Source organism: Anthonomus grandis, chromosome 2 (genome assembly GCF_022605725.1).
Source record: "Anthonomus grandis grandis chromosome 2, icAntGran1.3, whole genome shotgun sequence".
Classification (NCBI taxonomy): Eukaryota; Metazoa; Arthropoda; class Insecta; order Coleoptera; family Curculionidae; genus Anthonomus; species Anthonomus grandis.
This window is the reverse complement of record NC_065547.1, coordinates 42,578,561-42,600,090: the sequence shown is the minus strand read 5'-3', so window position 1 is coordinate 42,600,090 and position 21,530 is coordinate 42,578,561. Positions and strand designations below refer to the sequence as shown.

General features: G+C 30.9%; 1 protein-coding gene across 1 annotated transcript in view; it reads left to right on the top strand.

The window, feature by feature from the left end:
• The window catches only part of LOC126733656 (jmjC domain-containing histone demethylation protein 1-like), a 129,141-nt gene that overhangs the window by 45,653 nt on the left and 61,958 nt on the right, over positions 1-21,530 (top strand). Inside the window, exon 2 of the mRNA XM_050437049.1 lies at positions 14,451-14,679. Within this exon, the coding sequence (XP_050293006.1) occupies positions 14,451-14,679 (229 nt within the window). The remainder of the gene's footprint in view (positions 1-14,450; positions 14,680-21,530) is intronic.

Below are 21,530 nucleotides of genomic sequence, written 5' to 3'. Positions count from 1 at the left end.
AGACCTAAACCCTATAGAGAATTTATGGCATTACATTGACAGCAAAATCAGGCACCTAACATGCTCTAATACAAATATTCTCTTTGAAATAGTGGAAAAGGCTTGGAAAGAAGTGAACAATGACTATATTAGAAAATTAATTGAGTCCATGCTAAGACGATGTGCAGATGTTATAAAGGAGAAGGGGTACTACACGAAATATTGAATTGATTTTAATTTAGTTAGGGTTATATTTTTTTTAGAATCAAAACTATTTTTTGTTGCTATATTTTTGAATAACAGGCTCTAACTATTCTTGTAAATAATATATAAACCTTACTTATAAAATAAATACTAAAAGATATATAACAGGAAAGTTCAATGTTGCTATCTTTTTGCACAATACTGTATATCTTTTTTGCCAAAAAATGAACTATGAATTGCAGTTTTTCATCTTCGAAGGAAGTAAGAAATAATTTCTAGTCGGATTTCTCGTGGAAATCCAAGACAAGTGGATCCAGACAAGTGGAAAAATTGGTCTGGATCAAACACTCAAAATGGCAAGGAAGAACATGCCAACGCGTCTGCAATGGTCTGGAAACTGAAAACCTATTTTGATTATTAGGAAGAAGAGCAAATAAATCTGGAAAAAAAGAAGGAATAGTAGAAACCGAATTGCCGAAAACAAGACATTTTTATTACCCGGAATGAAAAATTTGTGCTTTTAGAAAAATATGATCTGGATATAAAACATAATACATAATTTTATTTTTAGCTGAAGATGTTAGATCTGCCTTAATAAGAAGTTACCTGGATAAAAATACTGATTTGAGGGAGAAAAGATTTCCCAAGTGCGAAAACTTAGCAAACACTTTAACTGTCTAAAGGAACTACAAGAAAATAACTTAAACTGTCTCGAAAAATTAAAGAACAATTTCAGTTGCCTTAAAAACTTTCTGTAAAAGTGCGAAAGAAGCTTATTTGTGTGGAAGAGCGAAAAGTTTTTCCAACGTTCCGGGAAAAGTAGACTTTTAGTGTTTCATCTGGCTATCATCTTGCTAGATAAAATAAATAATCTTAAGTTACTTTTGTAATTCATTGTTCAATTACTTGGAAGAAAATATTATTTTTATCTATTCCAGGCAGTTGAGGCAATAATGGTGTTTATCATAGTAAACATAATATTGTAGGTGATGTAGACACTTTTGATAGATTACCTATTACATATTAGTCCTAAAGTTGAGCAAGAAAGAAGTAAGAACCAATATCTTATTTGAATTGATTATTCTATTTTGCTCTTTCTTATGGGCTTCGTTTTTCATTTTTTATTTGGTTTAGCCTGATATTCATCTCCTTCTCCTTCTTCTTCTGCTTCATCTCCTGCTCTTTCTCTTTTTTCATCATAAGTTCAATCTATCAGAACTTTTTCATTGTTTTTGTTTCCTTCTGACTTGTAAATTCTGTTTTTATTATTTATTTAGTCAGTAACAGTCTTAACTATCTACTAGAAAACGTACCTCCGTAATTTTCTCCTCATCTACCTGGAAACAAATATTTTATCTATTCCAAGGAGTTGAGGTTTAAAACAGTTCAACTTCATTTAAACAGTTCAAACTGTCTGCTGGAAAAAAGTATTTCTGTAATATTTTCCTCAACCGCCTAGAAGAAAACAATATTTTATTCTGTTTCAGGACATTGAGAACTAAAAAATTTCATTATTCTACTAGATATCATATTTCTTTGTTTTTTTTTTTAAATTTATTCTAGGCAATTGAGGAGTTTTACGCACTATCCATGTCCTGGCAAAAAACATATTTGTTAGAAATGTCTCTCGACTGCTTAGAAAAAACCTTGTTTTATCTAATTAATCCTTAAGTTGGAAAAAAATAATAATTTTCTTTTTAAAGGTTTTTAGGGGCAAAATGCTTATATCTCTGAAACTAAGAGAGTTAAAGCCTTGAAAATTGAAACACACATTCTTCTAAAAAATTCATTGAACACCTATTTCAGTGTTTTCTAAGAAAGTTATTTGAAACTAAGAAATTAGCCTTGGAAGTTGGAAAAAATAATAATTTTATTTTTAAAGGTTTTTAGGGGCAAAATCCTCATATCTCTGAAACTAAGAGAGTTAAAGACGTGAAAATTGAAGCACGCATTCTTCTAAAAAAATAATTGGACAACTATTTCAGTGTTTTTTTAGAAAGTTATTTGAAATTAAGAAATTAGCCTTGTAAGTTGGAAAAAAATTATTATTATCTTTTTAAAGGTTTTTAGGGGCAAAATGCTCATATCTCTGAAACTAAGAGAGTTAAAGACGTAAAAATTGAAACACACATTCTTCTAAAAAATTCATTGGACACCTATTTCAGTGTTTTTGCAGAAAGTTATTTGAAATTAAGAAATTAGCCTTGGTAGTTGGAAAAAATAATAATTTTCTTTTTAAAGGTTTTTAGGGGCAAAATGCTCACATTAAAATACAATTATTGTGTCAAAGATATTTCTTAAAACCTTCTAAAAAATTGTTAGTAAAGTGATCAATAGTTAAGTTAGCAGCTGGAGCTGAGTGATATCAAATAACCTGTTAAATATGGTCATTATAATTTAATTTGTTGGGTTATTGGGTGATAGATGTTGCATTTGAAAAGAGACTTTAGGAACTATTATGTTTTTACTCTTTTAATGATTGTGGAGTAATACCATCAAGATCTTTGCTATTGCGATAAGAATGTCTTCTATTGAGATTATATAACACTAAAACTGGTTCATTTGCATTAAGAATTTGCAGAATGATTGCTTAGAGTAATATTGTTTTTATTACCATTGATAAGAGTTTGCATAGTTTATTAACATTTCCTTTAGATCCTTGTTAATTTCCAATTAAGGACTAAACTGTATTTCAAATAAGTAGAGAGTAATACAACGTAAATTTCCGGGAGTTTCGTGGTCATGGCGTAGTTAAACTTAGTACCTTGAATAAAGTTAATGGATAAAGCGAGAAAAGACGGTAGGGTTTGAATGCTATAAGAAGGGTACAGGTAGTTGGCATTCCGTCAGGTAATGTGGCAGGTGTAAATAAATAAACAGAAATGTCGGGTGTGAATAAATAAACAGTCGATTACTTACTTACAATGAAAAGATGTTTTATTAAGTGATCTACTAGTCGTACTATTGCTTTGTTAGTCAATGAAAAACATTTTTTTTTAATGTGCATGTTTATTGAAAACACTACCACTCAAGGTTTGCTGCAGATAAAATTGTGCATGCAGGAATTTTGATTGACTGAAGCGGGAAAAGCGGGAACCTCTAAAGCATACTACAGGAACCAGCCAGAGGTCTTGATAAAGACACTTAACGTGCAATTAGAAGAAAATTTCATTCTTTTTATTTCAATAAAGAAATATTAACTTTGTACAACATTTTAATGTATTTTGGCCGAACCGATGGTATGACGTACTTTGATGAATAAAAATAAGATCACTGATTAAAAACATAATATGTATTATTATTTTAAACTTTCACTAAAGTTATAATGCTTGGTTTAATTTATATTAGAGTATTCTGGCTGCACGCCGTTGTCGTACCATTTTCAGGGTTTATCCTATTGAGAACAATAGAAAAAGCTCTATGGAAGTGACATACATTATTGAAGCGTCACTCTGTACCCTTTTTGCATACTTAATAAGGGTTTATTACTCTCTACCTATTTGAAACAGACTGTAATGCATTTCAAAGTTCTGCTAAAAAATATTTTTTTTGTTTGAAATCTTTCTCGACTGCTTGGAAGAAAATATTGTTTTATCTATCCCATGTAAAACATTTTAAATATCTATTAAATATTCTTTTTTAATTTTCTCCTTAACTGCTTGCAGGAATTTTTTTTTATCTATTCCAGGCAATACTGTATTTCAAATAGGTAGAGAGTAATGAAATGTAAATTTCCTGGAGTTTTGTGGTCATCCATGGGCGTAAGTAAAGGGAGTACGTAGTTATTGAGTAAAGCGATAAAAAACGGTACGGTTAGAACGCTGGAATAAGGGTACAGATAGTTGGAATTTTTGAATGTAATACAGATTAGCATAATGTTTAATATATTACTTTGACAGGTAATGTAAACTTCATTGTGCTTCCGCCAAGTAATCTGGCGAGTGTAAATAAATAAACAGAGTTGGTAATAAAAACATTGGGAGTATAAATATTATTTTAAAAGTATTCATCATAATAGTATTTGCTGTTATGCCGTAGTGTTACATATAGCATACAGATATACAGTGGTGGCCAACTAATTAGAAACAGTGTGAATAAATTAATAAATATCATAAATCTTTTGTAAATAAAATTGTTTATTCTTAAATTTCTCGCCCATTGTCGTAACTAACATTTACCTTTAATATTACCATAAATTTAGTGGATTTGTCTTCACAAATATATTTTTAAACAAAAGTTGATTTTTTATACAAATATTGAATTGGACAACTAATTAGAAACCAAAGAATTATCAATTTAAAAAAACAAAATAAGAACTCTAAACCCTAAATAAATCAATATTTTGTAGCAAATCCCTTATTTTCAATGACAGCTCTACATCTCCTGGGCATTGACTCCACCAGATGTTGACATCTCGCTAGTGGTATCGATTTCCATGTCTGCTCTGCTTCTTCCGCCAGATCTTTAAGGTTTTTAATATTTTTGTGTTCTAAAAGTTTTTTCAGGTCTCTCCAAAGATTCTCAATGGGATTGAAATCCGGACTACATGAGGGCCAATCAAGTACATCAACATGGTTATCGTCAAACCATTTTTTTACAGACTTAGCCGTGTGCTTGGGATCATTGTCTTGTTGCAAAATCCAAGACACCGGCAAAGTTTCATCAGCAAACGGCAACATGTCCATACAACAAATCCATAATATCTTTATATTTTTCTTGATCAAGAATACCGTCAATTTTCACTAATTGACCAACACCACGCCACGAAAAACATCCCCATAGTTTTATATTTCCACCTCCATGTTTGACTGTGCTGGTTGTATACTTCGGCTTATTTTCCGCACCCCTTGGTCTTCTCACAAATATTCTACCATCACTACCAATGCGATTTATTTTTGTCTCATCAGACCATAATACTTTTTTCTACTCTTTTATGGTCCTTAGCGAATTTAATTCTAGCCTGACGATTTTTGTTCTTTAGCAGTGGTTTCTTGCGGGATACTCGTCCAAATAGGTTGGCCTCTCAAGTCGTCATCTTATAGTTCCTGATGATATCGCGATAGCTGGAGAAAGTTCTTCTTTAATCTGGTTTCTAATTAGTTGGCCACCACTGTATATAAGACAGCGTATAAAAATGTAAAAAATGGATCAGACGTTTACCCCAATGGAAATAAGTAGCACTACTCGCGCCAATGTCAGTCAATGAGAAAGTTATTGTTTTAAATGTGCATAATTATTTAAAACACGACCAGTCTAGTTTGCTGTAGATGAAGTTATACAAGAATGTTCCTGAATGACTATGGAATACGAAAAATGTACCATTTATAGACGATTGCGGGAAAGAAAGGCATGATAAGTAGAACCACCAAAGCATAGTACCGGAAGACAATCCAGGGTCCTGGATGAAGACACTAAACGTGCAGTTAGAAAAAAATGTCATTATTTTTATTTCAATAAAGAAATACCAACTTTGGACAAAATTTTAATGGAGCTCGACCGAGACGATGGGTGCTTTGATTTGTAAAAAACTCTTACGGATCACTGATGAAAAATATAATATGTACCCATTATTCTTTAGATTTTTAAAAATTTCCTATAAAATTATAATACTTGGCCTAATTATATTACCCTGCCTGCACACCTTTGTCGTAAAATTTTCAGTATATCCGATGGACAACAAACCTCATAAACCAATCCCAAACCGAGCAAACCCAAGTGGTACTATCAGAACTTCGTAAAAAAAATTCGCAATGCACACTATGGAAGTGGCATACATTATTGGAGCCCTTTTGCATACTTAATAAGGTTTCACTACTCTCTACGTATTTGAAATAGACTATATTGCATTTCAATGTTCTACTAACAAACACATTTGTTTGGAATCTTCCTCGACTGCCTGGAAGAAAACATTGTTTTATCGATTTCAAGTAATTGAAAACTAATACATTTAAATTTCCTACTATAGAAAACATGTTTTTCTCGTTGCGTCTCCAAAAGTTATACGAAAACAAATGGTAAATAAGAAATAACTTGTAATGTTTGAATTGTCTAGTTTAAAAAAATAAAAGACGGAAAAAGAGGCCTATTAAAAATGTAGAAAAATTACTTCAGACAGGAAAAATTAAATTAAAAATTAGTTCAAAAACAAATTCCTTCAAAAACTATATCGTCAAAGTAAAGTTTTTGAATACAATAATAGAAAAAAGTAAAATTTCAGTATATAAAATTTTATCTGACCGTAGGAAGTGACTGCCGCAGCCTGTAAGAAGTAATAAATTATTTAATTGAATTATCTGGAAAAATAGAACGAATACCATTTTAACTAATTAAAAAAGATTGCTAGTTGAAAAAGTGAGAAAAAGTTTTTAATTGTCCTGAAGAAAGTCAGACGTTAGTATATCCGCCTGTAGGAATATTACTTCAATCATCTGGATAAGTTTAAAAAGAAACTCTAACTGGCTGAAGGAATAGACAAATTAATTCTTGGAAAATCTTTTAATTTCTGGACGGGCATTAAAAATACTGCAACAGCGTGAGAATGGAAAGAAAAACTATTTCAATTGTCTGAAAGAGTTTTCATTTTTAGTTTTTGTAAAAAAAAACGGACTGAACAAGTGGAAAAATGATATTTGTCTGGAAAACTTAAAAAAGTTTTTGATTGTGATGGAAAAAGTAAACTTTTAGTTTTAAAAAAGAAGAGTTCATCCGCCTGTGGGAAATACGGAAAATTGAAATAACTTGAATTATTCAGCAAGATATAAAAAATATTTAACCTGGATGGCAAAAGACCAAAATATATTGTAGGAAAATAACTATTAATTGCCTGAAAGACATGAATTGTTGGTTGGTATTTGCAAAAGAATTTGATATTTGGTTCTGCTTTTATAGAAATATTTTGCTTAGCTTACGCCACTTATTTCTATATGAACACATTTCAAATATATTCTTGTAAAAAAAGAATGAAGCAAAGTAGATGATTAATTTTTCACTTCTTCTTTTAATACTTTCACTTATTTTGACATAAATATTTCCACTAGACATCCAGGCAAATTTTTAATAAATTTATATCTATTATTTCTTTTTTGAATAACTTACTTAACTTATATACAGAGGAAGGTAAGAAAGTTGATAAGCCTTAGGATTTTTACGGGTTTTAATTTCTCTACCGTATATCCGCAAGATTTTCATAAACATTTCCATATTCTTTCCGCACTCAATATTTATTTAATCATTATTCAATACTTTCGCCAACTTTTAAGCGTATTTTTCCACTCTCCAAAGAGCCTCTTTATTCCGAAAATCCGCAACTTGTTGATTTTCCCTGTCGGCGCCGTCAGACTTCGAAAATCAAATGGAAAACAAACATTTCCCACTTTACGGCCGCCCGGGTCTCGCGAAAACGTCAATTAAATTATGCGAGAAGTTTCCAAATGAACATTATTATCGTGGTTCGACGTGGGAAAACTTTCTCTCGCAGACTTTACCAATTTATTGTTGAAGTTCTCCGGTCGTCGGAGGTAGGACTGGGTATCGTTCACAAACTCCCATATCATATAAATTGCAACTTTGTTCTTTATGTAGCAATTTGAAAAATTTCAATGCAAATACCTCTGAAACTAAAAAAAAATTAGAAAAGCACAATTTGGTACAAATGTTATACAGGTAGGGAGAACTACAACCACCATATTTTGATTGTAGGATGAGTCACCCCTTGGGCCCAATGCACCTTAACACCAGAATTTTAATTTGGACGACTCCTTTGATGATACTTTTCTACGTGGTGTGAATTTGTTGACTTTAGGGGCTTTACGCCAAGCTTAAGTGATAACAGGAATGTATCTTGTATCTATATGACAGGTATTTAAATTAAGTCATTTCCATCCATACAAAATGCAAATTCTTCAGGAATTGCGTGAAGACGACCCTGACTGAAGAATAGAATTTTGTGACGGAATGACAGAAAATTTACGTACTACTCCTGAGTTGCTCAAAAATATTTGTTTTATCGACGAATGCACCTACTTTTTTAACAGTTCTGTAAATAAACAGCACTGTAGATACTGGAGTGAGGAACATCCGTATGTTTTCAGGGAAGGACATACACAGTATCCAGAAAAAGTCAATGTGTGGGCGGGAATATTGGGTGATTGATACTCTCATATATTGTCGGGCCTTAATTTATTGATGGTAACCTTAATGGTGAAACTTATTTGGAAATTGAAGTTGGAAACCACCATTCATCCTAAAATTGTTGAAGTAATAGAAAATCAGTTGGACTACATAACATCCGAACTAACGCTGTTGGTACAGATCAAATTAATGCAAAAATGCTAAAAATATGTAGCCCTTTAATAGATCATATAATTTTACACATTATTAACATGACCATAGAGAAGAAACAAGTCCCAACAATCTGGAAAACTGCTCTGGGAATCCCACTACCAAAGAATAGTCAACCCTCCCATTTTTCTGAGTTAAGGATCATAAGTATTCTTCCCACCCTGTCAAAAATTTTTGAGCGAATCCTTTATAACCAAATATTCACTTATTTCACTGTTAATAAAATCCTGCCTGATAATCAATGTGGATTTCGAGAGAATTTTAGTACAGTATCTGCTTTAGCATCTGTGCTTGATGATATATTCAGGGCCTGCGATGAAGGCTACATAAATATTTTGGTACTTCTAGACTTCTCCAAGGCCTTTGATACTCTGGATCACCGTCTCCTATTAGCTAAGCTAAAATATTATGGGTTCGACGCGGACTCTGTTCAATTAATTAATTCATTTCTAAGCAAACGGTCGCAAAGGGTGGTCTATAACAATATTACGTCGAATGCATTGGATGTTCTGTCGGGTGTGCCACAAGGAGCTATTTTATCACCCCTTCTATTTATTATTTACACTATAGATATACTTCTCGCACCTAAATACTGTAAAACACAAGCATACGCGGATGACACACAATCTATGTCTCTTTTGATTATAACAAATCGCAAGAAATGGTCGATAAAATAAATGCTGATCTTCAGGTAATTAAAGAATTATCTGCTGAACATAACCTAAACTTAAATTCTGACAAAACTAAACTATTATGTATTGGCAGCAAAATCAAAAGAAACTCTATTAAAAATAACTTAAAATTAAAAATAAATGATACTACATTAAAATTTGTATCCAGCGCAAAAAATCTTGGCTTAACTATCGACGAAGATCTCAGATTTAGTGCACACGTTCAGAATATAACAAGAAAAAGCTTCTGTGCGCTGAAATTATTATATAATAATCGGCACATTCTTAACTACTCGTTGAAAAAAAGTTTATGCGACACATTAGTACTCTCACATTTCAACTATGGTGACTTTATATACGGTCCATGTCTTACTGCTCTCGATAAACAAAAAATACAAAGGGTACAGAACGCATGCTGTCGATTGATATACGGAATTAGGAAGCATGACCATGTTACTCATAAAATTGTAGAATCTAACTGGCTAAATATGGAAAGCCGTAGAAAACTACATCTTTCAAATTTTGTGCATAAGCTTCTCAATACCACTAACACCTCGGATACTCTTAAAAATAAATTTCTGCCAAGGACAAGCATGCATGGACAAAATATTAGAAACAAAAACAAATTCTCCATCCCGTTACATAAAACATCTATGTATAAAAGATCCTTTTCATATAATGCAATCACCTTATATAATTCCATACCTGATAATTTTAAAATATTTAATATTAACAAATTTAAATACAAAATGCGTTTGTTTTTATTTAATCAACAAATTCGCCATGAATAAGAAAGGATTTTTTTCTTTCTTTCTTACTAAAGACAAAAAGACACCTAAAATGAGCATGTTGAGGCAATACTTAATAAAAAAAATAAAGGGGTAAATTAAAAAAAATGGAAGAATAACCAGGAAAAGTGTATCAGACTTGTGTAATAAACCAACCTTATAATATATTTGAAGAATTTATAAACAGGTATTGGCATTGTATGCTGAACTGGACTAGGCTTTGAAATTATTTCAAAATATAACTATCTACTTTTTAAAGAAAATCTCTACCTGCTACTGGATAAAGCTATATTACGGTCTTTTGTATCGCACAGTTTGTCGTTGTGTATAATAATTCTTTAAGTAACTTTTCTTTTCTTTCTACAATATGAACGTACATTTAAAGAGCTATTCGCTAATAAGTTGCATGATATTGTTTTATTTTCACTTCAAAGGGATTAGGTAGGTTAAGTAAGAGTAGCCACATGGCTAGACTTCGCCTCTCTTATATCTCTATAGAAATGTATGTATAATAATCACAACTGTAAACTATTTGTTTGTTAAATAAAAGACGTTTATTATTATTATTATTATTCATTGGGGTAGGAACCTAAACGAAAATTTACTATGTTTTCAACAAGATGGAGCGCCACCCCGCTATATTCTTCTTGTGAGGCAATTTTTACATGATGTGTTTCTAGATCAGTGGATTGGGAGAAGAGGTCTAATGGAATGGCCGGCGAGATCACCAGATCTGCCACCCCATTTTTTTCTCTAGGGTCACTTGTATTTAAAACGCAACTAGCTACACTAGATGATCTTCGGCAACAGATTATTACAGAGTGTGTATCTATTCCAAGAAAGTGTTTTAAAATGTGGGAAATGATTTTGAAAGTAGATTATACATTTATTTTAGCCCAAAATGGAATACATTTTGAGCATCTAATTAGTATTTAATTAAGTAAAATAACACTTCATAAAACCACAGTTTATTTTAAGTTAAAATGAAAATTCCGCAGTCTCCCTTCTTTTATTTATTAAACATGATTGATTTTTTAAAAATTCCATATATTCGGATATAGTGGTGCCCATCATCAGGGGATAAAAAGGTTAAAATTATCAGTTATACACCCAAGGGTTTGATTCCATGTCAAAAACCCTCTATTTATTATTATTGGTTTTTTTTTAAATTTTATTATTTTTAATTTTACTTGTTTACATTCTGTGGTTGACCGAAGGACCGAATAGTATGCAAAATTTTCTTCACTATTCACAGTTTATTTTATTTAACTTATTTTTTAACCTTTTTTTGATTCTGTATAAAAATTAGGAAAAATTCTTGTGCAGGTATATATACTCCAAAAGACTTTTATATAATTGTAAAAAAAACATAGAAATGCCCGAAAGAATATTAATATTTCTCTTCCTCAATCGATCAAGACTCCTTACAATACCACTAGCTCGAATCGATGTGGATTCTGCTTTTTTCCCTCTAAGTCCCTTGACAAAGTTTATATCTAACTTTTCCTAAAAATGTCCAAATTGGTGAAGCGTCGCCAAAGCAATGATTTTCAAAAAGGTTAATTCATTTTGTTTCCAAATAATCCAGCTTATATGAAATTAACTCCAATTAAAATAAGACAGTTTATACTAATAAAAAAAAATATAATATTTTATTTAACAGTTTAGAGAGATCTACTGTCTATCACGTAAAACAGAAATACCTAGAAATGGAACTTGTAGTACACGTCTTACCTTCAACGGCTTCTTCACCAAAAATTAAATATTATAAACTAATGGTAACTGTATACATTCAAACCAGGAAATAGTAAATATGTAACAATAATAAGTGAAACGACCACATAGTTAATAAATCAGTAACCACATTAAGAAAATTTGAAAATATATTTTCTTACCTTTAATAGTACATTGGTTTCATTTCAAAACGAACCACCCTTAATAACTTCTTAAAAAAAAAAAACACGTCAATTTAAATAGAAAGAGGACGTTTAATTTTATATTTGACAAAGTTCTGTCAATCACCTCCAGCTAACCTCACTTTCCTTCACTTTGAACCTGTCGTGTGACACATCATTGTAAGCAGCATTAAAATGCAAAAAAATTAAATCGGTTAACGTACCAGCGAATAAGTAGCGTAATAAGTAAAGTGTGATACATCACTTTAAAGGTCATACAATCTACCACCTAATTAAAAAATAAACAATTTAATCATTTCAAAGATCATTTATTTTATTAAGGGCTCAAAATATGCTCCGTTATTCGCGAGACAGTAATAACTCTCTAAATCTGTAAAGTCTGCTGATTCTATAGAATCTGTTTTGAAATTCCTCACGAACATTCGCAAGTATACTCTAAACCATTAATATTTTCAGGTGAGCTTTTATAAACTTTGCTTCTTAAATACATCCATAGGAAAAAAACTAGTGGTGTTAAATCTCGCGACCGTGCGGACCATTCAATTGCACCACGCCTGCCAATTCGCATCTCTGGAAACTGTTCATTAAGTTTATGAACTGTTAATACCACACATTTTTGCTTATATACTATTTGCTTATACGCCAACCGATTTTTATTTTTGGTTTGGTTAGATACGAGATTCTATGCCCTTTAAAATGAAGTATCACACTTAGGGTAACCATTGGCAATACAAAAGTTTGAGATCAATGAAATATTCATTATTTCGAGACATTTTTTGTCACTATTTGGTGGTACGTCAACCGATTTAATTTTTTTTGGCACTCTTGTGCAATGCTGTTTACAATAATGTGTAAATTTAAATTCAAGAACTGTGGTTGCAGTTGTTAACTTTCTTGAGGAAAGCGGAAATGTAAAAATGGATTTGCAAATAACGAATTTATGGTAAAGCCAAAATTGTATAAAATAATAAAGCTTTACAAACGAAACTATAAAAGACCTAATTTAGTTTGTTTGGGCTGAAAGATATATGGCAACCAAACACAATATACTTCAAAATAACCATCAGTAGATATTGTTGTGGATCAGCTTCTTATTATAATGTAGCTGAAAATGATAGCGAATCAGAAAGTGACACAGATTGTGAAAAAAATAGAGGAATTATATGAGGAGAGTTATGGACCACAAAATTTAACCGTCGAAGAACACAGAACCTATCTTAATTTGGAAATTTGACTTTAGAATATTGGTGAATAATCTTATTTGCCTCTTATTGACCTTTATTTGACGTTAAAATATTATATAAGTCTAACTTATTTAAGTAATTTTTTCCTGACGCCTAGAAAAATAAAAATAAAAAAAATTAAAATTTTAAAATATTTATTTTATTTCAACATAAAAGTACAATAATAAATAGAACATCATTTCTGTGTATTATGAATGTTTTATATTAGGAACGTAATGGCACGCATTTAAAAATAATCAATAACAGTTACGAAAATTCGAAAATTTCAGACTTGCTAAAGTCATATTTTGTATTAAGTTTATCCTTTTCTGTCCCTGTTGCACACCGACTCTTTCACTCTTTCGTCTGCGCATTTCATCGGCCACTTGGATAGGGTTGAGTCGTAGCTACTTAAAAAGGTTAATTTGTTATTGGTCTAAAGCAGGGCGATACTAATATGAATTTTCAGATTATTAATATTTTGGCCAAGGTAAATAGTGTTCGTGTTATTTAACTTGTAACTAATATGTAAACAGTTTATTAGAATATATTTTTGCCATTGTTAAACTGTAACAGTAGATTCAAAGATCATTATAAAATATATAATAATAATAATAATAATAATAATAACGTTTATTTATTCCCAATACAATTAACAATTCAATATTTACATTGCTGTAAAAGAAATAATAATAATATAATTGTGCGGGATTAAATCGCATAATTTTCAGCATCCTGACAATTAAGTAGGGGCTGTTGAAGCCACGAAGTAAACTGTTCGTTTATTTTAAATTTTTTTCATTCTTATATATATAAGAATATATTTACAAAATAAAGAGGGAGAAAGAGAGAGAGAACAGTAAGAGAGATCGAAAGAAAAGAAGGCGTAAAGAAGAGAAAAAGAAGAGATGACACTATAAATGCAGCGTTACATCACAAATTGTATAATTAAATAGGTTACATATGAAACAAACATTTTTTTCCAAATTGAATTTCTAAATGAGCGGACTGACAATGTTAAATCACTAATTTTATACGTATTTATCAGCTTGGCAGCGTTGTAAGAAAAAGATGATTTAAAAATTTCCTTATGATGTATTGGAATGTCAACAAGGTATATTTGTCTTTATGTGTTTAGGTATGATGTGCTGAAGTTAAGCTTAATTTTCTCAAATAGATAGCGAGGAGTGCTATTTTTTAAAATTTTATAATAAAAAGAAAGTGAATGTAGCTCTCTATGTGTTACTTTTTTACACCCAAAATGTACATATTATATATATCGTTGCTATTCCAGCAGTTTCATTAACTTTCTCCGTTTTCTTTTTATAGCGCGAACGTAAACAGAAAAAACTTTACTCGGATGACTGGGCCCTGGGGGACGACGATGAGATCGACGGCACGCGAAGTTTCAACCTCCAGGACAAGCTGGAGGATCCGTCTTTCGAGTCTCACGGTCAGCTTATGGTGAGGGAGATGAGGGGCGAGGAGCTCACGATGGCGTATTTGCAAAAATACGGTTTTAATACGCCGTTACTGTTTAAAGAGAAAACTGGACTGGGTAAGTGATTACGCAGATTAAAATCCCAAACAGAGATATTTTCAATATAACTTTCTTCAGATTATATACAGAAGGTGTTTCAAATTCGATCCTCAACATGGGGATGTCAGAATTTATAAGAGATATGAAGATCTTTAAACTAGGGTAGAGTTCAGAATTTTTGAGCTTAGCAATATGCCGTTTAAAAAAATTTAAATTTTGGTTACGACGACATTCGAAAAAAAAAATTGAAAAATCGAGTTTGGATATCGCTATATTGGATTTTAACATTGTTAAAATCTGCAAAACTACTTTTTTACCGATGTATCACATCCCGAATTTCGGGAAAAAACTAAGTTTGCCGCAGTAGGCAATAAAAAATAAATAAACTCACAAGACATTGTGCTAGTTATCGACCACCTAACCGAAAATTCAACTTCAAGCCCTTGTAAAAACATAAAAGGGATCTATGGTGACAAAGTATCTTTTCTAATAGCCTGATTAATAGAAATTTATTATTTGTACGTTTTTTACAGTTTATACATACTTAAATGCAACATTTTGGACAAAACATGGAAAAAGTCCAATTTCGCTTCTAGTTCTCGACCACCCGCCGCAATTTTACCCCATAATACATAAATTGTTTTTAGTAAGTTTGTACCTATTTAACATTTCGATCAGCAAAAAAATACGAACTTCTAAATTATGTGTTGCAGGTTTAGCGGCTTTGCGCTATACTCGAATATATTTAGGAGTCTAATGGTAAAAATAAATAATGTAAAATGGTAAAAAATACTTGGTAGATAAATTATAATTTACTACAATAATAATACAATAATTATAATTTACTACAATTAAACAATATTAGGCTTTGGAAATACGCCACCAGGATGCAGTTTTTGAGTTAAATGAATTTTAAATGGCTTAAATCCACTTTTTTTAAGTTGTCTCTAAACACTTGTATGAGAGGCAATAATATTTTGAGAAACTAGCTGTGTAGGTTTCTCTGGGTTCATATTTGTCTACCAAGTATTTTTTATGTTTTATTATCTTATTAAGTAAGTTTTCTTTAGTTTCTTCATCCATCTCCATATTTACTTTTAGGCTTATTAAAAGAACCAAACCTACCAATATTTTTATCCAAACTTTTAAATAAAGTATGATGCGGTTGCTGTTGCTCCTGATACATCAACAAATACATTTCTAATGTTCTAATGGCATTTCTAATAAATTTAAATCATATCTCGCTTTTCTTCATTCATATAAAACCACGATTACTTAAATTATTAGTAAAATACCTGTCACTTTGTGCTACAATACTAATACAGCAAACAAATATTTAAAACATATGATAGGGTCGTTACGCTAGTTTGCTTTTTACACTCGGCCACTTTTACGTTTAGTCGTTAGTAAATAATAAATAATACCCTAATTCCCATTCAAAAGTACAGAAATGGCTGACTGACAGTGCTGCCAACCTAAAATATAACAAGCTTTGGCGAGAGTTGAAGCCTGTGGCGCATAAAATTCAGTAAGTCACTAGCTATCCAGTGAGCAGTAATTTTAGTCACGTGTGTAGAAAATATGTTAGTGTGGCCGCCTCAGAAAATAGTAAATAACGTCCTTTTGGATCATAAAAGCATTAGTTAAATATTTTAGTATTATAGTAGATTAATTTTTGAATGCATTTTATTGGGAAAATAAGGTTTTAAATATGTTTTTGTACATAATATGTGATGGTCGGGAACTACCAATTACTGAATTACGAATATTCAGTTTTCGACCGGGGTGGTCGAGAACTGGCTTTTAAGAGACTTTATTAACAATTTAGCCTATATAATTATAAAGAGTTAAATTGGTTTTTCGTTTTGAACAATTGACTAAAAATCTTATAGTTAATTTATTTTTTAGTTTACGACCATTTTTGTTTCATTGAAACATTGCAGAATTATTATTTTGCATTTGGTCAATTATACAGTGAGAGCCAAAAGTCCGGAATAAATTCATTTAAAATTCAGGGGTATGTTCAAAAAAAAAAACGCTCGAACACGTCGATTTTTATTTTTAACTGCGGGTTTTCTTACTATAATTTTATGTATATAGGGTGGTCCAAAAATAAGTTACGACTATAAACTTCAATTTTTGAAATGGAAATTCCTATTTTTTATTCTGTATTCTTAAAGAACAGAAAATTTTAGACATATTTCATATACAATGTCCTATACCTATCTTCATATGTTTTTGAGTTATTGACAGTTGAATCGGCATATTTGCACTTTTGACATGTTATAAAATCCAAACGGTTAGACATAGACAAGTGCAGTTTGCACTTTTAATCGAAGCTTTTTTAAAACCATCTGTTGACACTAGCTAGTAAGTGTCAACAGGTACTGAGAAATTTACGGTTGAATTTCTAAAAAAACATTCAAAATATTAATGTATTTAATCAAAAGTATTGTATAAACGTTAAACAAAAAGAGACTATTCTAATCTAGACCAAATTAAGTTCTTGACAGTAAGCGAGTCTTGATTCGAATTCTCTCAGAACGTTGCGTATCATTTCTTGAGGTATTCGTTGAATCTCATTTCTTATATTATTTCTCAATTCTTCTAAATTGTTGAGTTTATTTACATACACTCTATGCTTTAAATAACCCCACAGAAAGAAGTCCAAAGGAGTCAAGTCGGGGGACCTAGCAGGCCACTCCAATTGACCCCTTCGCCCAATCCATCGACCCGAAAATACCTCACTTAAATATTGGCGCACGGCTCTGCTGAAGTGTGGCGACGCGCCATCTTGCTGGAACCAAATTAAAGCTTCTGGAATATTAGGATTATTTGCATTTGGAAACATCAAACATAAAGCGGGAATCAGTTCGTTCCTTAAGAATTACAAATAACGTTGACCTGTTAAGGTACCTTCGAAGAAAAATTGACCTATGACTCTGTCATTGATAATGCCGGCCCAAACATTCACAGATTGAGGATATTGGGTATGAGCTTCAATCACCCAATTTGGATTGGAGGAAGACCAGTAACGGCAGTTCTGTCTGTTCACTGTACCATTGAGGCAGAAGGTCGACTCGTCAGAAAAAATTATTCTACGAGTAAAAAGACGGTCGTTATGGCAGACATTCATTATAGTTTCGCAAACCTCTAATCGACGATCTGTATCATCTTCGTTAAGTTCGTGGATTAATTTTAATTTATAGGGATGATATTTTGCCTTTTTCAAAATCCTTCTTAAAGATGTTTTTCCAACATCGTTATCTAGTGCTGCCTGTCTAGTCGGTGTATGAGAATTTTCTTCAATGGATAAAACAACATTTAACTTCTTTTCCTCGGAAATTGAGGGACGACCCGATCTGGGTCGATCTCTGACTTGACCTAATTCCCTAAATTTTCTTTCTAGTTTGCTAACGGTAGACTGAGATATTGTCTTATCAGGATACTTGGTATTAAACATTTCACAAACCTGGTGTTGGGTCCTAATGCGATCACCACATCCTATCATAATTAGTATTTCTATTCTCTCAGTTTCACTTAACTTATTCATCTTTTCAGGCCTTAGAACATTGAAAGGCTAGAATTAGTAAACAACAACTTTGTTTGAGTCCAACATGTGCACAGGGGTAAGAGGGGTGTTTTGTTTACAAACATATTTGCCGATTCTCTGTTGTCAAGTCGACGCAAATTTCCAACGGAGGAAATTTGTAGCTATATTTTAACAACCATTATAACGTTAATTTAATTTATTTGTGTTGTATTTTATAGGAAAATTTAAAATAAAAAGTATAAATACTACAATTAACCTATTTTAAGAATAAATATAATATCCTTAAGCAAAAACAAAACAAAATTATTAACATTCTTATCCCTAAAACTGCTTCTAAAAAATTTGAAGCGACAACACCGGAGCTTAAGCGCCTGAGCCATACGCGTAGTGTCATCTGTCAAACGGCTTTTTGTTTATTTTCGAGATTCGTGTATTTTCTTTAATTTTCGGTTTCAAAAGGAAAAAGGCCACATTTTAGTGTTTTTTTAAATTGCTAGGATGGGAAAAACTTGTGTCGTTTGTGCCGCATCATGATAAAAAGGTGATTCAAGCCGATCTTTTCACAAGTAAGTACCGATACTTTCATAACATCACATCATGGGGTAACCATCATCATAAACGTAGAATAGGGGATCTTATAGATATAAACCTAATAAAAACTTGAATGTGAAAGTGTGCGTAAAATACCAAAATATTTATATTTTTAAATCTAAATATTTTTTTGAACATATTCATCTATCAATAGGCTATAAAAAATATAAAACTAGAATTTTGTCCCTGGTTTTATTGCAGGATTTTATTTTTTTTTTGTTGTTTTGGCAGAAAGAAGGCATACCTAATACCCATGTACCTATCTATGTATAGTTATGTTTTTTTAATATAGACATTAGGTAGATAGATGAAATTACTAATTTTTTATTGCCTTTAAAGAATTTTGAAATTTATTTAGATATTGATATCTATGTATAAAGTTAATTTTTTCTTTCCCTAAAATTTGGTCGATAATTTTTTTTTGTTTTACCATATTGCAACTTACAATAATATATATAGTAATTGGCACCACATATTAATTCATTACTGTAATTTTTTTTGCTTTTTGATTAAATATCAAATACTTATTATAGACTGCCTAATATATGCCCAAAGGGAACAATGGATTTCATTAATGGAAATCAACACAATTAAACAGAACATATTTGTTTGTTCAGATCACATCCTTAGAAGTGATTTCTTATATAAGGAAGATAATATTATCAGTAGCCAGACTATAAAACACATCAGCTCTACCTCAAAGATATTTTTTTTAAATATATTTTTCTAGTATAAAAAAATCATCATAAAAAGGATTAGTGTTACTTATATAAGCTTTATTTATAACTAATACTAATTAAATTAGGTAAGTGTGTAAAACTATTTTTTTACTAGGATTTCTGATGCACTGGTTAAAAACACAGCAGCGGATAATTCAGTTAATTTAGCAAGTGATTTATCCTTCAAAGCTGCAGGGGCAGCTTTCCTGAAGAGTGCAAAAATTTCTTTAGCTTCCAAAATGGTATATAGTACAAACAGTGAAGCTAATATAGATAAGTATGGATAATTAAAATAGACTAATATTTTTGATACACCAAATTTTGTATAATTACAGATCTGATCATTCATCATCAACAATAACTGCATCTGAGATTAATAGTTCTACAGTAATCGTGGGGTCTAGGTCAACAATTACAATTTCTCATCAAAGCCTTTTTTGTTTAACTGGTACACATTCCCTGACTCTGCCAAGGAAAAGGTAAAAATACACTCAAAATAGACTACTAGTTTTTTGCCATGTATTATCTTATTCTATATATCTTATTTAAAAGTGATATAGTTTTTTATTGTGTTATATTTGTTTAATATTCAAATATATAATATTAATTAAATGTATGATATTACAAAGATTCTTTATAATAACATACATTTTATTGATCAATTGGATTATCATAATACATTTTTTTAATTTTGGTAATACTATATTTTTATGTATATTATTCTAGGGTAAAATCAAAATGATATCCTGACCTAAGCACTGATGATTCCACCGTTTTAAAAGCTAAATCACTTGTCACCAAATTATAGAAAAAAAAAATAAAGAAAATTAAAATTCGAAGATTGCAACAAACAAATTTGCGCCAAAGAAATTGAATTAGATCTCAAGTCATTATTAAAATACTTAAGAAATAATAACATGATTTTCGAAAAATGTTGGGCAACATACTACATATTTTATTTGACTTGTAAAAGTACTTGTTTGTATATTACTACTAATAAACTATTTAATCTATTGTACATAGTCTTTATTCTTAGGTAAGCTTTGTTTTTTAGTATAAATTAATATGATATAATAATTGGTATTAGGAATTATATAGGTCACTATTAAATGTCTCAAAACCATTATATAGGCTAAATACTCATAATAAAAATCTTATAACCTACAAAAAACCTGCAACTCCTTCACAATTTGAACCTCCTTGTAGTTTTAACTTTTTCCGCTGAAGCAATACTGTCTCTTTGAAAAAGTCAGCACCATAGAAGTATATATTATGTGATATAAGTAAGTGATGTAAAACTGAGTTTTGTCCAATATAACAATAACAATAAAATTTTGCAAAATGTTAAAAATTTGTGTCTTAAAACATGATTTATTAAGAAATCTATAATATTATATTAATAAAATATTTAATTTCCTTAAAAATGCTTTGACAAAAATGCTGCCTTTTATTAGGACCTTCCTCTAATGAAGTCCATTAAAAAAAAACACATAAATAGCTCATAAATGGTAATATTACTTATAGTCAAACTCTTTAATAATTAATAAAAATTTATCAGGTAAATATTTGTTGACGACGTCACTGGTAAAGAGTGCTTGTATCGGTGACATCAACAATGCGATCGAGCGGCGTTGCGATGCCATTACCGTTTTCTCGTTTCTTCGTACTTTATTTTCATTTATTTAACGTATATTGACTTCAATATATTCGATATCTTATCAAATTTATTAAAAAAAAATGCTTGATATTTTATTAAAGGGGAGCAGTAGTATTGTTTTGTGCCTTCGGAAACAACTGAAAATTTTTATGCTATTATAAAGTGATTTTTGCCATTTCTCTATAAGCATTTGGCATCATTGCATCAGAGATGTTGCAAGCAAACAAACCTGCCCATAGTTCCACGACATGCTACTTCTAGCCTTTCAATGTTCTAAGTTTCAGGCAATATTAAATTTTACAATAAACAAGGATAAGACTGCTTGATACCTGTTACTTCAAAAAATGAT